At 37.5% G+C, this 20,921-nt stretch overlaps 1 protein-coding gene across 3 annotated transcripts; it reads left to right on the forward strand.

Moving 5' to 3' along the window:
- The first annotated feature begins 118 nt into the window (after positions 1-118).
- CPSF3 (cleavage and polyadenylation specific factor 3) lies at positions 119-20,738 on the forward strand. Of its 3 annotated transcripts, XM_075706974.1 has the most exons (18): positions 119-189; positions 1,126-1,189; positions 1,860-1,957; positions 2,882-3,010; positions 3,972-4,149; positions 5,792-5,881; positions 7,527-7,677; positions 9,933-10,108; positions 10,489-10,647; positions 11,428-11,574; positions 12,613-12,765; positions 13,159-13,267; positions 14,029-14,127; positions 15,250-15,344; positions 15,923-16,010; positions 17,616-17,685; positions 18,291-18,387; positions 20,612-20,738. In XM_075706974.1, exons 1-18 carry the CDS (start codon positions 119-121, stop codon positions 20,711-20,713), a joined length of 2,076 nt encoding a protein of 691 aa, XP_075563089.1. In that variant the 3' UTR covers positions 20,714-20,738. The 3 variants fall into 3 exon arrangements, with proteins under 3 accessions (XP_075563089.1, XP_075563090.1, XP_075563091.1); XM_075706975.1 differs by lacking the exons at positions 119-189; positions 1,126-1,189; positions 1,860-1,957 and having other exon boundaries at positions 2,927-3,010; positions 4,004-4,149; XM_075706976.1 differs by lacking the exons at positions 119-189; positions 1,126-1,189; positions 1,860-1,957 and having other exon boundaries at positions 2,927-3,010; positions 4,100-4,149.
- The last annotated feature ends 183 nt before the right edge of the window (positions 20,739-20,921 follow it).

The raw sequence follows: 20,921 nt of genomic DNA on the forward strand, positions 1-20,921 counted from the left end.
GGCGCAGGCGCAGGCGCAGGTGCAGGCGCAGGCGCAGGCGGGGAGGAAGCGGAAGGCGGGCGGAAGGCAGGAAGGCGGGCGGGGGAGAGCGCCGGGCGCCGCCGCGGCGCACGCCACCATGTCGGCGAAGCGGAAAGCCGAGGCCCTGATCCCGGCGGAGGAGAGCGACCAGCTGCTCATCCGGCCCCTGTGAGCGCCCGCGGCGGGCGCGACGGCGGGAGCCCCGCGGTGGGGCCTGAGGCTGAGGCCCCCCCTCGGGTGTCGGGGAGGCGGCGGGGCTGGGGCCGCCGGGCGGGCAGCGGCCGGGCCAGGACCGCCCGGGCCAGCCCAGGACAGCCCGGGCCGGGCCAGCCCAGCCCAGCCCAGCGGCCAGAGGCGCGGGAAGAAGCCCCGTCCTGCGGGGGCTGCGTGCCCCCGGCCGGCGCCTCCCCTAGGCACCGGTTGTGCCACCGCGACCGGCGGGGCGGGGCGGGAGCGGGCCCCGGGCGGCCCGCGGGACACAGTGTGCGAGGCGCTGACATCCCGCGCTGCTTCCCCCCTTCTCCGTCTTTTCGTTGCTTGCTTCTCCAGCGAGCAGGCAGCCCGCAGCCTGCGGGACGGCTGTCACAGTCGGTTGGAAGCATTGCGTCGTCGCCTCATGCGATATTGAAGTGCTGTCTCAGCAAAAAGCTGCTTTTTTGCTTCTTGCACTTGCGGGTTTTGTAGTGTTTTAAGTTGACCTTTTTCTCTGGTAAAGACGCTAATGCAGTTTAAAGGTGTTTCTGGTAGCATCACAAGAGTTGACTTTTGGACAACTTGAAGATGCTACTTCAAGCTCATTCAGCCCAAAGTAATTTAATTAGATTTTCAATTCGTTATATTAATCTGGGAGCTGAGGGTGCAGGTGTGCAGTAAAACCAAGAAGAGACAAAAAGCATTTCCCAAAACAGATTCTTTTTACTCCTGCAGTGTTACATAGCATCTAATTTCCATTGAGATAAATATAACTGTCCAGTTACTTTAAATATCTGAGCTTAAAAGGACTGTGCAGTCATTATTTCTGCACAGAAAAATAATCCCACATTACAATTATGTCTGTACATTGTGGGTTGTTTTAATTTTGATGACTTTGATATCCTTTTGCAGAGGTGCTGGCCAAGAAGTAGGAAGATCATGCATTATTCTGGAGTTTAAAGGAAGAAAAATAATGGTAATTATTGCATGAATGTATTTGTACACCCTGTCATTATGGTACTTCGGATCACAAAAAGATGTCACGGGTTGAATTCAGCCTCCTCACTGAAGTTGGCCACTGTGCTAGAAGAGACACATTTTGTTGCTTTCTGGAACAATGTAGCATATATGATAGTAGGCATGACAGAGGCTGACCTGCAAAATAAATCCATATCCCCAAACAGAATGTGTCTTAAGCGTAGATTAAAATTTACACATTAGGTTTCAGTGGAACCTAAGACTAATGTCTAACCTACAGTTATGTGTAAACAGTCACATGTAAACACATACATGTTCTCTTTCCCTTTTCCAGCTGTCTTCTCAGATGGTGGCTGAAATAAATTGCATACACTGGTTCTATATATTCAAGTATTGTTGAAGTGTGAATGAAGGCTTGCATAGGTACAAAATTATAAATAAAGACTGGGATCTTTTGAACGGTGTTCAGCTTCCCAGTGGAGATAAGTCATCTAGACAGAAGCCTGAGATGTGAAATCTGATGCTAAAAGTAATGTTTATGGAAAAAATACTTTTTTTGCATGATGATAAAAGTTACTAGTTGCTAGTAACTATATTTTAGACCAAAGAGGAAGAGGGGTTTTTTTAATACGTTCTATTAGAAGCTTTAACTTACTTTCATTTTTCAGCTTGATTGTGGAATCCATCCTGGACTGGAGGGAATGGATGCTCTTCCTTACATTGATTTGATAGATCCTGCTGAGATTGATCTCCTCCTAATTAGTCAGTAAGTTGCACATAAAAGAACAAATATACTGAGGTCATGGTCTGAGCTGTGTTGAGTTGCAGGTTATTAAGAGAGGCTGAAAATAGGTGTTATGTAGATAATAATGGCATGGCAAAATATTAGTTTCCGAGTTTTTTTAAATTAAGGGTGTTCAGTCACTTTTGACATTACAGCTCTCCTTGGAGCTTGCTGTGATGTCTGACTTTTTTATAACCTGGCCTGCTTTAACACCATTGTGACAGCTTCTAGAATGACTTTTCTACGTAAAGACTGCTGAAAAGTATTGGTTGTGGGTTTTGCACTATTGGCTTTGAAAGAAAAAGGTTCTCAGAGACTTATGCAAGCACTGACTGTGGTTTAAATATTGCCTAGTGGCTGGGAGACAAGGAGAGCCATTTGTAAATGACTTAACCAGTCATAACCAGGTCTCTATAAAATACTGAATTTTCGTTGATATATGCTTGTTCTGCCTGTATTTCAAAAGTACTTCCTTATGACAGATCAAATTAGAAGTGTGGCCAAATAAAATTATTTTAGTACATGTTTTAATCCATAGTGTCCTACATGCAAACTTAGGATCACATTTGTTAGCTTTCTTGTATCTTAGACATTTATTGTGTTCCTGGGTCCTGTTATTTTTCTCCCTCTAAATTTATATGTAAATTACAAAAAAGTTAATTCTGAGAGTATATGGGTAAAACTTTTGCAATTAATGGAGAATTTCTTCTTACCTTTTCTTAGTTGTGTTTCTAGTCACTCATGTACAGAATATAGACCAGCATAGTTAACAACAAGGTTGAAAACTTTTTCTGGATTTTTGTGACACTATGTTAATCCGGTGAAGTAGTGAATTATGTGATGTATATTATATATTAGTGTTGTGTGATGTTAATGTATTAATTGGATTTGTGTGTCTATTTTAAGTTTCCATTTAGATCACTGTGGGGCTTTACCGTGGTTTTTGCAGAAAACGAGTTTTAAAGGAAGGACGTTTATGACTCATGCCACAAAAGCTATTTACAGATGGCTCCTTTCAGACTATGTCAAAGTCAGGTAAATTGACCCATGGGCTGTCTCTTCAACTCCTTAATTATTTTGCCTATATATCCAATAGGAAACTTAAGATGAAGCCACCAAAGGTGGCTGGATGAACCTGGATGTTGCCACAAGTAACAACATTATAACTGGATTAGAAGTAACGAATCATCTTACTGCCTCACGGATAATGTGTCTCTCAAATAATTTCCTATCAATCAAAAAAAAGCTTTCCTTCTTTCCTCTCATTCTTCTCATTTGCATTATTTGGACCTTTAATAGTATCCCTTTTCCCCCCACCTGTCTCTCATAAGACACTCTTTTGTTCTTATGCTTTTTAATGTCTATATTTTTTCTTAAGCCTCACAGAAGTAGTGAATTTTAAGCCCCTAAAGATACAACTCACTCTACAGGACAAGGTCAAGTTAAATATTAAATGTAAGCAAATGTGCAAAGAATGCTCTGTTACTTACATGTTGGGTTTTTTTCCCCCTCTTTTTCTTCTTCCTCTTTTTTTCTTCTGTTACGTGCCTTGACACGTCTTTTGTATGTGAGTGCAATGGTACTGAGCATATCTCAACGCAGCAGATTCTAGTTTTGGTCAGTAACCTGATACACAGTTCTCTTTTAACTTGTTTGTTCTGGTCCAGTGGGAGAATTGTGGTTTGGTTTGGTTTTTGAGGGCTGTTACAAGCTGAGTGTCAGACCTCTGTCCAGGGCTGGGAATCTGTTGGTACTTTTAGACAAATACAGAGCAGATCACGAACTGAAAAGGCTGTTCTGGCATGGCCTTTCAAAAGACAGACACTTTAATTCTGCTTAGGTGTACCTGGACTTGGTTTCTAATGGAGGAGACATAGCGTTGCTGCATGGGATTCTTACTGTCAGTGGGGAAAAATCCAGGAACACTTTTTTCCAACTGTTATATAATGTAAGCTGGTAAGATGAGCTGATATTTAGCCATTTCACTTATATCCAGTAATATATCAGCGGATGACATGCTATATACAGAAACAGACCTTGAAGAAAGCATGGACAAGATTGAGACCATCAACTTCCATGAAGTGAAAGAGGTGGCAGGAATCAAATTCTGGTGTTACCACGCAGGCCATGTTCTGGGAGCAGCCATGTTTATGATTGAAATAGCTGGTGTGAAGGTATTTTCTTTTTATTATGAAGTTGAAATCAAGCCTGAATTCTAGCTTAGTCATTCATTATTTATTATTGTCTGTTAAGCCCCACCACTGTGGCTGGAGCTGTCAAATAGACTTGGACTCAAGTCAAGGTGAGAGGCCTTGACTTAGATCACCTATTTTCTCATTGATTAGAACTAGCAAGTGACACATCTATTGAACCAGGTAGAATGTTCGGATTTTATGGGAGTGGGTTATGACTCAGACTTGGAACCCGTAAACACGTAGTTTTCCTTGCTGGTCTGCTCAGAGGTAGCTGATAGCTGAGGCAGTTTTACGGAAGCTGCATTTTAGTAAAATCTATAAACAGATGTTTGGTTTTGTAGTTTGATTTACCATGTCTGCCTGTCTGAGTGCTTAAATGGCATTTGTCAAAGTATGCGAGTTATATTTTTCTCATAACACGCTTACACTAAAGTACCTAAAGAAACAGGCTTATTATTAAGTTTAGACACAGAGGTTAAATAAGTCATCATACAATCACAGACAGTGCTGTGTCAAAACCAGATACTTGAAACTAATCTCACGAATTAGAGTTCAGTAGGGTAATCACCACCCAAGAAAAGTTTCATACAGCCTTGAAGAGGAGAGAGAGATGGTGGTCCTGAGGCTTGCTGTCTAGTCAGACTTTGTTCATGGTTTATAGTGATTGAGAATTTTTAAAGTTTAAAAGAAGTATAGAAGTAGAACTGTATTTACAATGATTAGAATAAAAGTTTGGTATCTTACTGCCTTTTTTTTTTGGTGATTAAGGCATGATGGAGAAAGATTTCCCTCTTACTATGCATGACTCAAATGGATTGGGTTTTAACATCCATTATCTTATTTAATTCCCTGTGAAGCAAATGAGGAATGTGATAGTAAGTTACCTGTAGACCAGTTTGCTGCTGCTGCTGCCTATATGTTTTGTTGTTATTCACATTTTCATCAGTGGAATGATTGTTAAGTAAAAAATGTTCAGTTTTGAAACCATCGTTTTGGGCACAGCTGCGTTCCACCCTGCAGTTAAGAATCCATTAAAAATTACTAACAGTTAGAAATGACTTCTTGGTGTAATGGGGAACATGAGCATTCCATTTGGAAAATCTGCTAGATTACAGGCATTTTTTTAAAATATCAGAAAATCTTAGAAGGATGTTTTTTAAAGTAATTTTATTGTATTATTCATTACGTTTACATTCTGATATGTAAATGCTGATTTATCTACTTTGTACTTCCACTTAGGACCTGCTGTATTTTGTGTTATGTCAGTTTTCAATTCTTAATGGTCAGTGCATGTATGCAAAATGCTGAAAATGGCACCTTTGTATCCCAAACAAAACAACAAAAAAATCTTAATAATTGTTTACCTAATGCTGTTGCAGTTAAGGTACTGCTGGAAATACTTTTATTTATTTTGGTTAAAATATTTGTGTTGTAGTACCATTGACCTAATATTGTAAACATTGTCCACATCAGAAGAGTCTTTAGTTGAAGTACAAGTGACCTTTTTATCATAAATTCCTTAAAACTGTCTTTGTTGTATAGGAATGATATTTTTTTTAAGCAGCTTTTTAAAGACTGCTGACCTATAATTGGAATAACTGCTTCTCTTTGTGTCTCATAGCTTTTATATACAGGTGATTTCTCAAGACAGGAAGACAGGCACCTGATGGCAGCTGAGATTCCCAATATTAAACCCGATATTCTTATAATTGTAAGTTCTAGAAAATTATTTCTTTAAACTAGTAATTAATAATGTCGTGGTTTAACCCCAGCCAGCAACTAAGCCCCACACAGCTGCTCGCTCACTCTCCTGCAATGGGATGGGGGAGAGAATCAGAAGGGTAAAAGTGAGAAAACTCATGGGTTGAGATAAAGACAGTTTAATAGGTAAAGCAAAAGCCACACATGCAAGCAGAGTAAAACAAGGAATTCATTCGCTACTGCCCATTGGCAGGCAGGTGTTCAGCCATCTCCAGGAAAGCAGGGCTGTCTCACATAACGGTTACTTGGGAAGACAAACTCCAAACATCTCCCCCTTCCTTCTTCTTCCCCCAGATTTATATGCTGAGCACAATGTCATGTGTGGAATATCCCTTTGCTCAGTTGGGGTCAGCTGTCCCGGCTGTGTCCCCTCCCAGCTTCTTGTGCACCCCTAGCCTACTCGCTGGTGGGGTGGGGTGAGAAGCAGAAAAGGCCTTGATGCTGTGTAAGCAATAATGAAAACATCCCTGTATTATCAACACTGTTTTCAGCACAAATCCAAAACATAGCCCTGTACTAGCTACTGTGAAGAAAAATAACTCTGTCCCAGCCAAAACCAGCACAATAAGTATAGGGTTATTACTTACTTAGAGCTAAAACGGAATGAGAAAAACAGTGGAGGTTTAATGGTAGTATGCGATTTGTGTTAAATATCCAAATGCTAAGGTGTTCAGAACACTCCAACATTTTTCACTGTATTAAAAAGTCTAATTTTTGTTTTACAATCGTTTTGATGAAGTTCCTTAAGCCTCTAGACAAACCTTTACAAGATGGGAGATTTACTAGGTTTCAGCTTGTGTTTGCTAGATGTATTGTACAAACCTCAGTTTAGCCAGATACCTTTCTGTAGTAGATCCTAGCCTACTTCCAACTATGTTGTTGAGAATTTCTCCTGGGTGGAGGTGCCCTGAGTGCTATTCCATATTTTTTTTTTGGTTTTGTTTTCTGAGCAAAATGGTTTTATTCTGAATCCATGTTTGGAAAATCAGAAACTCAGGGGAGACATTAAAAGCAACTGTTTCAAATTCATTCCAAATGAATTTGGAAATTAACAGTAAGATTTTTCAGAGTAATGCTTAAAATTATTTCATTCTTTGTGTCCCTTCTAACTGCTTTCTGTAACTGATAATTATTTCATCTTAAATTACATCAAAAACTTGTATTTTGTGTAATTCCTGTATTTTAGACTGTGTTTCTAAACTGGCACACGTACCACTAGTGAGCCATGTTAATGTGATAACCCACTCATCAAAGCAGTGACAGCATTTCCAGTTAGGAAAATAAGTATGTTAAATTTGAAACCTCTTAAAAGAAGCATAAAAATTAATACTTTGACTTTTTTTTTTTCCCCCCTCCCCCTGACCCAGTCTTGTCTTCCCAAATTGCTGGAGGGGACTTGGGGGAGCAGAAATCTTGATTATCTTGGTGGGGGTGGTTATGGGAATTTGGGGTGGGTTTGATTTTTCACTTTACCCCTCCGCCCCCCACATGGTAAAAACATATTACGGTTTTCTGCATTTTCTTGTTGGATTCAGAGAAGATCAGGAATTAGTCTCTGTGGCAGTGCTTTTAATACTAAGTTTCTTTGTATGTAGGAATCCACATATGGTACTCATATTCATGAAAAAAGGGAAGAGCGAGAGGCGAGATTCTGTAACACCGTTCACGACATTGTAAATAGAGGAGGTAGAGGTCTTATTCCTGTGTTTGCCCTGGGTCGAGCTCAAGAACTACTTTTAATTTTAGGTATGTACCTTCCCAGCTCCACTTAATAAAAGGCATATAAAGTTAAATGAGAATGTTTTCATGTGCAGGTATAATGATTTTTTTTTTAAACAACTCTTCAGCCATTTTTCAGCATGTTAATTACCTTAGAATATCTAATACTGTTTGTTCAAATGAAAAAACCCAATTGACTAACTCAGGCAGTTCTGCTTTGTGAGGCAGAAAGGACACCTAGAAAGGAAAAGGTAATGGCATGGTAATATGTGCTTGACTTTTGAATCTTGTTGAACTGGGATTTCAGCAATAGGAACTGTTACTACAGATTGAAAAGGAAGCAGTCAAAACATGACTGTTCTATGTAAACAATATTGCTAAAAAAAGATACATTTTGTTCCAAAGTTTCACTAGCTTTGCCCTTTAACTCACAAACCTATATGAAGTCTTTATAGGAAAAGCTGAGAAGACCGTAACAGACACTTCTAGCATTTCTAAAGTCCTAATGATAATGGGAAAGCAAATTAGACTTTAAGAAGAGCAAAAATGGGGGGGCAGGGCAGGGTGCAATTACACATGATCATAACAAGTCACTTCACATAAAATATGTAAGCAGTTGTTACAAGGTACTTCAGAGAAAACAGGTTTTAAGTAAATTATTTCCAGGCTTCTTTGCTTCCTTTTAGCACATTTAATTTATACTATGTTACATGATTTTTTTACTAGTCTTTTTGCTCATACAAATGCTGGCAAGATCAAAAGATAACTATCTCAAAATTAAAATACTTACTTTTAGGGATGTTGAATCTAAAATGTTACCTAAAATACTTGAAACTTGTCTCACTTTCCATTTCAGTTTAGCTCACCATTAGAACCAGAATGTTTTCAGTGTGTTACTGGTCTGTTCAAATGTTGATAAGAAATTTGGATCTAGGCATGGGGTAGTATTCGATGTTGTCAAATTATTTACTACTTACTAGTGATTGAGGTTTTTTATTTTATAGAATACACAAAAGCTGAACATTTTAAATCTCTTGTAGCCATTAGTTTGTTTGCCTCTCCTTGCTGTGTGTAGATATTAAAGTGACTTCCTAAAGATAAGCTTGAAAACACATCTAGTAGAGCTAGACACACAATTGGATGCTTAATTAGGTAGAAAATGCAATTGCATCTCACATGCCTACACAACTGAGCCCGCAAGCTTCTGTGTTTGTTTTAGTTCTTTCCATAAGTGTCTGACAAAAAATAAAATACTGCGTTATCGAGTAGAAAATTGTGACAGTGGGTGCAGTATTTTAATGTCACTCTAAGTCCTGCTATTGGTTACCTTTCACTGGCTGTTTCCACCTTACATTTGAGCTTATTAAAATAGTCATGGCAGTGAGCCTCTCCAACATGTTCTGAAAAGCTTTGTCTGCAAATCAAAAATGTTAGGTAAAAGCCGTATCATTTGAAATGTACAAATACAGCCAAAAGAGTGTACTTCTATTTTTGGATGCTTGTTCCTCACTTACGCAATATAAATATGGTTTAGACTAGCAGGCCTGTATCCAAGTGGGAAAACAAATAAGTTATGTTTGTATAGCTGCATTCAGATCTCTTCTTTGTGTTCAGTAAAGGTCATGGCTACTGTCATTGGTGATGAAGTAAGTTGTGGTTAGGGGAGGCTTTTTTCTTGTTTGTGTTTCAGTTAAGCTTGTAAAATATAACTGTTCGTGATAGACAGGAAGCCAGGCTTGATAACTGGGTGATACCTTCACGCCTTGAACTCCATGGATTTGTTTTACAGAACTTTGATATAGTGAATTCTCACCAACATATCTATGTGCAGATATCCCTAGCTGTTAGATGTATAATTAATATTTGACAGAGACATTTCAGCTTTATTGCAGTGGTGTAAATGTAGATTTATTGCTGTGTAATACCATGTATACTTTATACCTTGTAGCTGAAGTTGGTGATTGATTGGAACTTGACCTACCAAAAATACCTGAAGTTCATCTTTTTCTTCTTTGTTTGGCTGTTTGTTTGTACTAGTTGTATACGTTTTTAGTAGGTGATTGCTTTTTCTTCTTTAGTAGAGCAGATGGAAAAAAAAAATCTGGGATTGTGATTTTCTGTAATAAGAATGAAAAAAAACCCGCTGCTAAATCTGTTTTACAAGAAGTATTAACATTTCTGAGAAGCATGCATTTTGGAGACAACGCTGTGGGTGGGGTTGTGTGTTTTCTTGCTTGGTGGTTGGGTTTTTTTGTTGTTCTTCATTGTTTTTGGTTTTTTAGATGAATACTGGCAGAATCATCCTGAACTCCATGATATCCCTATATATTATGCTTCCTCTTTGGCAAAGAAATGTATGGCAGTTTATCAGACATATGTCAATGCCATGAATGACAAAATCCGCAAGCAAATTAACATCAACAATCCATTTGTTTTCAAGCATATTAGTAATCTGAAGGTAAGCTTGAGATAAGGTTGTCTTACAAAAGAGGAAGGGTGACAGAAGAGTTCATATTTGCTGAATAGTTTGCATGTTTACTGTCCTAATAGATTGATTAGATACAGGTTTACATCTGAGCTCTCTGCTATTCCAGTGTTTAGAGGGCTGGTTGAGGGGAGCTTATGCCCTAACTTTTCTTCTACTATAGATCCCTGTGCTTATAGTTTGCTCCTTATGGCATCACTAGGAGGAACTTTCCTGCAAAGGGCACATTTTATGAGGATGGGGTATAATCTGGGAACATAGGGCTCTACCTGTACGTTGTTCAATGGTGCAGCTACGCTGTCCTTCATAAAGTGAGTTACGGTAACTGATACTCTTGCTGTTTTTCCATTTAGAGTATGGATCATTTTGATGATATTGGCCCAAGTGTTGTGATGGCTTCCCCAGGTATGATGCAGAGTGGTTTATCCAGAGAGTTGTTTGAGAGCTGGTGCACAGATAAGAGAAATGGAGTAATTATAGCAGGGTACTGTGTTGAAGGAACGCTTGCTAAGGTGAGTTGTTAATGCACCGTGAGTTCTTAATACAAAGTAGTATGCGTGTTACGTTTGAAAAGATTTGGCTAGTAGCAAGTGTCTTTATTTGGATTTACTGAGAAGATTGTTGTCAGGTACGCATAATTATGTAGTCAAAACTAATTGCTTTTGGCTAATACTAATGAAAAGTACAGAAAACACAAAAAAATGGCATGTGGCCATTTCTAGTGATGTTATACAAAATCTTTTCTAGGAGCAGTTGTCTTGTCATGAGAAAGAATGATTGATACTTTTCTCCATCTTGAGACCCCTCCACCATTTAACTTTTTGAGAGGGCATCTCTAACACTAATTCTAGAGGAGTTGATATTAAATCTAACACTACTTATGTATCAGAGATCATACTGCTTTGCATGTATTGTGCCAGTGTCTGGTTGCAGAGAACAAAATCCTTCCTTCCAAATTCCAGCTGCTAAGGGCAACCATAGCATCTAGTTTTGCCTTTAGAGATAGAAATCACGCACTTGTTATAATTCCAATGCAAATTTGAGAGAGATGTGTCTCGAAGAAGAATAATCTCCCAGATCTGCTGGGGATGCAAAAGATGAAATGGTGTGTGTTGCTTATGCTTTTTTCATTTGTGAATGTGTGTTTTGTGAAATTTGAGAGATTTTTTCAGTTCTTCACGTTTAACCTGGCTGCCAATATTATTTCCTTGATTTTTGGAATGTAAAGCATTAGGTGTATGGCATCTGAAGGAGGCTTTCAGTTCTTTAAATAAAGTGCTCTTTTTTTCTAGCACATCATGTCTGAACCTGAAGAGATCACAACTATGTCAGGGCAAAAGCTCCCACTGAAGATGTCTGTGGATTACATTTCTTTCTCTGCTCACACAGATTATCAACAAACTAGTGAATTTATCCGGGCCCTGAAACCTCCACATGTGGTTAGTATGCCTGCTGCCCATTTCTCCAGAGTGGGATTCATCAAACCAGTTCACAGCCTTGAGTCATCAAGGCAGGTACTGGTGTCTAGCAGTAGCCAGCATCCCTCTGCCTTGAATAATAAAAGGTGGAGATTTTAACCATTTTTCATCATGTTACTTTAGCAAAGTAAAGATGAACTTGCTCTTGACTGTCTGCATGTGGGACAACTGGGGATGACTTTCAAGAAAGTGGTATGGCCCATAACCTGTTTCAGCAGTGTTTTGCCCAAGTAAGATACAGTATAGGACAACATTATGTTGGGGACACTGCTATTGTAATAATTCACTGGAATTTGCCCCAAAATAAGCGAGAAAACATTGGTTGAAAAAGAGTAGGCAGATCTGAAAGAAGGTATGTAGCAGGCAGCAAAAGACAAAGGGAGCTCTTGGAGGCAAAAGCACAAGCAAATCACAGGGAGCAGGAGGTGTGAAGGACCAGAATATGAAAATGGGGACTAGGATCTGAAACTTGCTGAGACTGGGGAAGAATCAGCGTGCAAGCAGAGATAGGAAATAAAACAAATCATAGCAGAAGAAAAGAGGATTTAACTTGGCAAAGAAGATTGTGAACTTAATAAGCATACTCTTGTGAATTGCATGTTTATTATATGTATGTTTATCTACATGCAGACACAAAAATGTAAAGCCAGCTGTAACTTTTATCATTGAACTTAATACTTCCCTTTTATAATATAACAATGTGTTTGTGTATGAAAAGTTAAATGGAATCTTTGTAATGCGTTCTGCTTACCTGCATGTATTTTTCTACTGATACTCAGGGTCGTGAAATCTAGGCCTTTGAATAATGCATAGAATTCAAAGACACACATAGAACTGTATGTAGTATAATTGAGCTAACGTTTCACATATTGTGAAGTCATTAAATCACATTTTTATAAAGATGAAGTACAAGATGGCCATTTTCTCAGGTGATTGGCTTACTAAACCTGTCTGGTTGGACAAATAATTTCTGCTAAAAGGAAAACTGTCTTTCTATAGATTTTAGTTCACGGTGAGCAGAATGAAATGGCCAGATTGAAAGCAGCATTGATAAGGGAATATGAGGATAATGATGAAGTTCATATAGAAGTTCATAATCCTAGGAATACTGAAGCTGTGACATTAAACTTCAGAGGAGAAAAACTTGCTAAGGTATGAAATTAATATTTTCTTGTCTGTACAACAGTATTTTCCTCTGGGATAAAAACTACACTGTCTTCCAGGCCTCTGTTTTTAATTGGTTTTGGATCGTGTATGTTTTCCAGGGACTCAGAGTATGTGGGTTTTTTGGGTTTAGTGTTGTATTTGGGGTTTGGTTTTGGGTTTTCTTCTGGTGGCTTTTTTTTTGGCTCTTCACTCTTCCAGCCTTTTCTTGTGTTACATCTCAGAATGTTTGTTGGTTACTCTGACTTTCCTTTATTTTCAGAGTTAATTTTATATAATGTTTGATTTTTCTAAGGAAACCGTATTTCATCTCCACAGTTACCTTTAAGCTATGCATACTTCAGATTGCCATGTTGCATTATGTGTGTTTTTTCTTTCCAGGTGATGGGATCTTTAGCAGATAAGAAGCCGGAGCAAGGACAGAGAATTTCTGGAATCCTAGTTAAAAGAAATTTTAACTATCACATCCTTTCTCCATGTGACCTCTCTAGTAAGTACAGACAGTAATATGCTCAGTAGGTAAAAAAAACCCCACCTTACTGTATCCTTCTTCTGTCATTAAAACACATACAATACTGGTGTTTTTTCTGTAATTTTGTGTTTGATAAGCAATTAGTGAACATCTTTGTTTTAGTTTGGCTTGGTTTTGCCAAGAGTTCTGAACTGTTGGAGCAAGAAGCAAGGCACTCAATTCTTTGTCCACTGAAGTTTAAAAAAATTCCTATTCTTTCTGTAAAAGAAGCAAAATTCCATTCCCCTTATGGTTACTTAAAACTTCCTCCTCTGTAAGAATATGCATAAAACATGCCAGTGAGTACAGAAGAGCACTTTGATCAATTGTCCTGCCAGTTTCTAAAATGTCATTAGTTTTTAGTGTAAAAAGCTACAGTACAGTGAAAATATTGTGTATTGCCCCTATGCTATTTATTACTAAAGAAATTGATCTGTTCTCAAAATAGAAGAATAATTAAATGGAGTAGTAATGTTGGAAGAGCTTGGGGAAAAGCAATTTGACTGTCCTAGTTAATTGTTTGCCTTTAATGGGTATATAAAGTAACAAGCTCTTGCTGGTTTCTTAACCACGAATGTTATTTATCTTAAAACAGACCCTCCACCCTCCTGTTTACAAACTGTCCCTTTAACCCTCTGTCTTGAATGAGTTGATGGCATTATTTATCTACGGTGACAATTTTATTAGGAAACAAATTCAAAGGGATAATTTTTAATACATACTTTCAAAAATTCTTTCAGATTATACAGACTTGGCGATGAGCACTGTAACACAGACACAAGCCATTCCATATACTGGCCCTTTTAATCTGCTTTATTACCAGCTACAAAAACTTACCGGTGCGTATTTGGAAAGACATGTTCATGATTTATAATGGTCAACTTTTAAAACAACTTAAAGTCTTCAGAGGTCTTCTGAGTGGAAACTTCTTTGTCAGTAACTGAAGTGCCACAGTTTGTTTCATATTTTACAGCTTTCATTAGATTATGCAGCTTCTGCCAGACCCAGTTCATGAGTATGATGCATCCTTTTTGGGAGATTCTACTGTAGTTTTATTACAAAATCATGAGTATATAGTAATACAGAGCCTAGGCTGATTTTTATCTCCTGTCAGCCCCCAAAGTGAATACCATAGCCACTCTGATGCAAAATTTATTAACTGATCTTTTATCTCCAGCCCCCAAATAGAATGGGTAACGCCATCCAATTAATAAAAACAAAAGCTCTGTCCTCCTTTATGACAGACAGCCTCTTCTGTACCTCCCCGAGAGGTGAGAATTTAACCTTGTTGGCTTTTTCAGTCAGAAGCCATTTAAATCTGCCACTAGTGTGATCCCCAGTGCCTCTGTCAAGCTTTCTTAAAGGATGGGGGCAACTCCTGTCCTAGTTCATTAAAGGCACGCACACTTCGTAGGACCCTTTCCCAGATTTAAAGCTGAGGATTTTTGTTTTTTCTTCTCTAGTGTCAGAATCTAATTCATATCACTAGTGAAGACGGAACTTGCATTCAGTTGGTGTTCAGGTCTCGGAGCCTGAGCGCTACCTGGCACACAAATACTTTTGTTTCATCCTCTGTGCTTATGTAAACAGTGGGTTATCCTTTAAGGGTACAAGAGGAGCTGGGTAATTCCTCAAATGGAGGAATTTCTCATTTGTTTTCTTTTTCATTGGTGTATGTGTGTCAGTGTACTAAGCCAGTCAACTATGAAAATTCAAAACAAGTAAAATGGCCAATATTACATACTAAAAAACCCCAGACAATCTAGGCCAAAGAAAATAGTTTTGTCAGGCAAGGGAAGACAGTATGCACTTCAGGCTTAGAAATTAACTGTGAGCTGCTGTGAGCAGTTGTGATGATAATCACAGCATTCTTAAAATGACCCATTTTCTTAACGCAGATAAAGTTAGTCTTGTTTTCAGTATAATTTTATCCTTGCTAACCATTTGTTATCACTTCTTAGGTGATGTAGAAGAAATAGAAATCCAACAAAAACCAGCCTTGAAGGTTTTCAAAAATATTACTGTGATCCAGGAACCAGGCATGGCAGTCCTTGAGGTGGGCATTGGTGAGGGAGAAAGAAGTATTTTGTTCTCCAGTTTATGCAAAATAGTATCATATAGATGTCATGAAGAATTAAATATTTTAAGTTGTTTTCTGTTGGATGACAGGTAGAATGAAAGTTAGAACAAAGTTTCACTTGAGCTGTTGTCCTGTGTTGATGCATCTTGTTTCATTTAGCCACTGCTAGTTTCTTTTTGCCATGACTTGAGTATCATGGCAGATTCAGTGTCCTTTTTTTTATTTGGCAAACGGTAATTGGAAATAATGTCAAATGGTGTTCTCTCCTTCCCCCTTCTCCCTGCCCCAAATACTTGTGGTAATTAATAACTATTTCATAAATGTTCAGAAACATTCAACAGCTTGAATTTTTCATTGGGAAGTTACTGGAATATACCAAGTTAAAAATAGTTAATAGTTTGGTGTAAAACGTATGACAGTCATTTGAAGCTAGAATTAAGAGAAAAGCAAATAGGAGAGTGCAACGAATACTGCATTGTTTTTATGTTGCATTATTCATTCAGCCCAAATAATGAGCTCAGATTATGATTTTTTTTTTTTTAATTATCTTCTAGTGGGTGGCAAATCCTGCTAATGATATGTATGCGGACACCGTGACAACAGTGATACTGGAAGTTCAGTCAAACCCCAAAATACAGAAAGGTAGTAAGTTTAGTGTATGCTTATTTAACTGAGGCATTAGAGGGATATAATGCCTTGCAATAGATTGCAGTCCCACTATTGTATGTCCTCTCCTTATGAAACTTCTTAGGGAGTAAGATTTGCTACTTAAAAACAGAATTACAACTTGGTCTTCATTATTTGTAACACGTTCATTTGTTGAAACTTTCTCTTATACGGCAGCTGGTAGCTGACTGTGGAAAATGTGACTTTATTTAAAATAAGTTGACTACTACTCACTTTAGATTTTTGTGTATAAACAACTTATGATATCTCATCTAAATAGTTCAGTTTCTCATTTGAAAGTTATGATTTCCATTAATGAGTGGTATTCCTATGACTTCATCAGAAAGAGTTAGGTAGACAATGCTGAAAAAAAGTCAAACTAATTTCACAATTACACTTATGCAGACCCTGTAGCCAAGTAATATTATTGGGTAGTGATAGCATCATCAGATACTGGGTTTGACGTTGCTGTTCAAGAATCACAGCAATTTTGTTGGGATTACTGGTGATGATAGTTTATATTTTTTGTTCCACTGTTTTGCTTTTGAACATGTATGTCACTGTGCTAACAATCTGGAGCACGTATTGAATATTGGGTTGGCCGCCGAAGATAAACATTGGCAGCTTGGCAACACAGTAACAAAGATAATTTAACGATAATCCATTTATCAAAATAAAATAAGGGAATTTTTTTCTATTTTCTAGGGTTTGAAATTACTTTTTTTGCCACTACCTGCATCATTACTTGGACCATACATTACTATTTTACTTACGAAGATCTTACTAAATTCTGCCTTCTTCAAAGAATTTCTAAGTTACTCTAATTACCACTGTGTTCAGTTCTCAACTCTTCAGATGATTTAGAAGTCTTGAAAACTAGTTCTTTTAAATAAACTCTAGTTGTAGATCTGTTTTGTTTATTCATCAGTGAAACAGGTAGTGATTTTCACTACTAGCTCTTCCTATAGACTTCTTACTCCTTTAATGATCCAATACTTGAATTTTCAAAAGCAAATTACTTGTTTTAAACTATCTCTTGATTTTGAAACCAGGTATAAAACCAATATCATTATTTTTATTTCAAACTCTGTATTCTGAAACACATTCCAGGAATGTCTGTGCCTGTTACTGCTACTCACAGTTGCTGTCCGGTTCTACTTTATGTATGCCCTGCGTGCTCCTAGCTTCCATGATGCAGTATTTTCCTATAACAATAGCAAACTGAGTGATTATTAAAAAAAAAAAATGAAAGTGGATTATTTACACTTTTAAGTAAAGGAAATGTGAGAAGCGGTGAGAGTTACCAATGAAGAGGAGAATCAGGAAGTGAGAATTAGACTTGCAAAGCTGTCTATTTTAAAATGTGATAAGTACAGGGAATGTAAATTTTAAATGTGTGTAATTCCTTGACTCTTCCTTCTTTTTTTAATACATTTTCTTTATAATAAGTTTAAGTATACATGTCTCATACAGCTTTTAGATTGTTTATCATGAAAGTGAATTAGGAACCAGACTGTATCAATTAGCCAATTTTCCCTCCCAGCAAATGTCTGTGAAAGTAAAATGACTTTTTCTTTTCAGCTGCAGTACATAAGATTTCCAAAAAAGTAGATATGGATGTGTATAGGAAGAGAATGGAGATCATGCTTCAGTAAGTTGGCATATATTTTTCTAAAGGAAAATGATCACTGTTAATCATGTAAATGCAATAATTTTAGTATAATACAGTTTAAAGATACAGTTACTTAAAAATACATTGTGCAAATTTAATTCAGTCTAATTTCTGTGAAGGCCAGGAATTAAGTAAAGAAAGAGGTGCAGTAAAAAAAGTTCTCAGCATCATTAAAATTTTGAATACAAGGCCCAGTTATTTCTTCCAGAAGCGAATTTTTAAGTTGTCTCCCAAAATTATGCTACGAATGCTCATGAAAATACCATTTTGGACCACTTCTCTTTTAAAACTTACTCTGATGTATGTTCTGTTATTTGGGTAGAACTCTTACCTCTTTTGAAATCAAAGGAATCCTTCCCTTCATTTATGATGAGGTTGTTTTTTGGTAAAATACTTACTGTTATGTGACACCCACTCTCATAATTTAGATTGGTATTTGTTAATTATATCTGAGTGGGTTAAATAATAGTTGCTGAAAGGAGATACTCGGCTGATAAAATGCCTTTGGAAGCCTAAGATTAATAGAAAGAAGAGCGTACGTTTGCTGTTCGGCCACGTCTTACATGCATAGATCTTTGTTTTAGGGATATGTTTGGAGAAGACTGTGTGAGTTCAAAAGATGGCTCTGTCCTGTGCATCACGGTTGATGGAAAGACTGCAAACATTTCACTGGACACTCGGGTATGTAGAGCAAAGCACTTGCTTTTGTGTGCACTATTGTTTAGCAGAGGTGAGTTTCCAGTCTAGTATACAGTGCTGCCTAGAATATCGTGTACCCATTTGCTAAGGAAGTGTTTTTGTATTTGGTATCAAAACAGCTTAAGCCTATTCACTTTCCATTAATTTCACTTACGTTCTCATCAGCCGATCAGTACCCAGCCTTTCTGAGAGAAATGCTGATCCAGCCTGCAAGCTGAGCTTGTTACAGAAGCATTTGCTAGAGAGTTTTCTTCATTAAAAAAATGCTAGCAATGTTTATGTAACAAATACAGTAAATTTGGAAGAAAACACAGTATTTTTCAGCAGCTCTCTACTTGTATAAAAATGAATAAAGAAAGATTGTAGAGGAGAAACTGATTTAACCCACAATTTTTTTTTAATGCTGTTAAAACATAGGTCCTGGTCTGAATAATTGAACAATCACAGAGTAGGAATGATGCTAATAATTTTTTTTTATCATCTTGATCCTTTTGTAGCTAAATTGAAAGCATGAAATACAAAAAAAAATAATTAATTTACTAGCTAGATTCAGAATTGGATGTCATGCATGTCAAAAGGCTGCTTTAAGAAGCTATCACACCTAGTTATTTGAACAATGTGGAACTGTAAAGAATGGTTAAAACCATGTCTTTCATGTCCTTAAGGATTTTAATGGGTTGACTTTCTGTCATTATTAATAATGTATTAAAACTATGTAATGTATTACCACTATCCACAGTAGTAATATATTCCACTGGAGTAGCTCCTAGATGCTGTCCTTAGGGACCACAACAAATGTTTTAAGTGTTCTGCAGACCCAGAAGAAAAGGTTGGTCCCTGCCCAGAATTTGTTACATATTGAAACAAAACAAGTGAATGTTAATTATCTGAAGAGGATAGTGAGTTACAGTTTTGTGGTTAACACACAAAGCTTGCTGTGTCATCTTTTTTTTTTAGTTTTTTAATAAACATATGCTACATTTCAGTGTATACATAGTACAGAAAAATACAGGACTGATGAAAAGAGCTCTTGCAATAGAGAAAAAAGTAACAAGACTGGAAAAAAATGCGTACTGTTTAATCAAGAAGTTAGGTTTCATTTTCATATAATATTATATATGTCATTACTGCTAAAAGACTTGTGTACTGACAGAAACCCTAATAGCAACTCAACTGCAACACTGTGTATTTTTGTAATACTTACGTTACATACTCTTCCTCTGTTACGCATCTGTCAAGATATCTGTCCTTCTTTATGTGCCTATGTATCTTCTTATAAAACTTTAATAGCTTTAAAATAAAAAAATGTTTAGCATAGGTCTGACTATGTGGTGGGACATGTGGATTTATTTTTTCCACGTTAACTCTTAACGCAGCGCTCTTAGAGTTGACATGCTTTTAACAGCATTGTTAGATAACATCAAATGCATGTTTGCTGTTTCAAATGCCTCACCCCCCCCCCCCCCCCCAAAAAAAAACTTTATGGTTGAAAGGAGTTACTTGTTCAGAAGTGTAACAAGTTAATACTGAATTAGAGAAGGTACAGTCTTAGAGGCTAGAAAGTCCATAGGATCAAGAATAGTATTGTTAAGCAAAAGCTGCCCTTTGAGATAGAGCGGTCAGGAGATTGGCTTGAATGTTGATGAACTTGCATGTTTGGGGTTGGGCATCTTTCTCTAGGAAGACTCGTTTTAGTGATAAATGAATCTCTTTGGGGTTTTATTTTGATGTAAATACTATAAAATCTTATGGGTGTGGGAACATCAATGCGGAGACTCCCTGAGTAGAGGTGCCTGTACCTCTGTGATGAATGCACGTGTTTTACAGTATTAACTTAATACAGCGTGGGTGAATTCACAGATAAAGTGAAATCTCCAAGGACTGAACCTTGTGTGGTTTTATTTGATTTTGAATCAAATGTAATCTACAGAACTTAATGCATTTTACATAGTAGTTTTGAAACAAGTTATTAATCAAACATAAAAAGCGAGATTAAGCTTCCTGTTCGTCAGCAGGACTTGCATAACTCTTCTCTGAACTCTTCTACATGTTGGCAGAGCATTTAAAAACACACAGTGCCACTTTTGATAACTTTCTGTTCAATTTGCATGACTACTTTTTCGTTTCCCTTTATGCGCATTCTTCGCATGCTGAAAAGGAATATGAAGTGCTAGTTGTTCTAACATACTTCTGTTTTTGTTCCCAGACAGTTGACTGTGAGCCAGGAAGCGAAGATGACGAATCGCTTCGTGAAATGGTGGAACTGGCTGCACAGAGGCTTTACGATGCCCTCAGCCCAGTATACTGACCTCTGTAGATACCTAGGACACATCATAAAAGTCTTTTAAATGTTCAATTTATTTGAACTATTTTTTAAGAGTAAATAAATTTTTTTTCTTAAGTCAGATGTATCAATTCTGTGACTGTGAAACTGCTCAGTTATTTCAAATAATGGATGAGCAACCTTATAGCAACTATTACTTGTGCATATAGATCATAATAAAATCAGGCAAAGT

This window comes from Pelecanus crispus, chromosome 3 (assembly GCF_030463565.1).
Source record: "Pelecanus crispus isolate bPelCri1 chromosome 3, bPelCri1.pri, whole genome shotgun sequence".
Lineage (NCBI taxonomy): Eukaryota > Metazoa > Chordata > Aves > Pelecaniformes > Pelecanidae > Pelecanus > Pelecanus crispus.

What these genes read in the sequence shown, in the direction of transcription:
- CPSF3 (XM_075706974.1), top strand. Translation starts at nt 119, where the DNA reads ATGTCGGCGAAGCGGAAAGCCGAGGCCCTGATCCCGGCGGAGGAGAGC. An exon ending in AACCCGATATTCTTATAATT is followed by an intron (nt 5,882 to 7,526) that starts GTAAGTTCTAGA and finishes CTTTGTATGTAG; the next exon opens with GAATCCACATATGGTACTCA. An exon ending in TTGAAGGAACGCTTGCTAAG is followed by an intron (nt 10,648 to 11,427) that starts GTGAGTTGTTAA and finishes CTTTTTTTCTAG; the next exon opens with CACATCATGTCTGAACCTGA.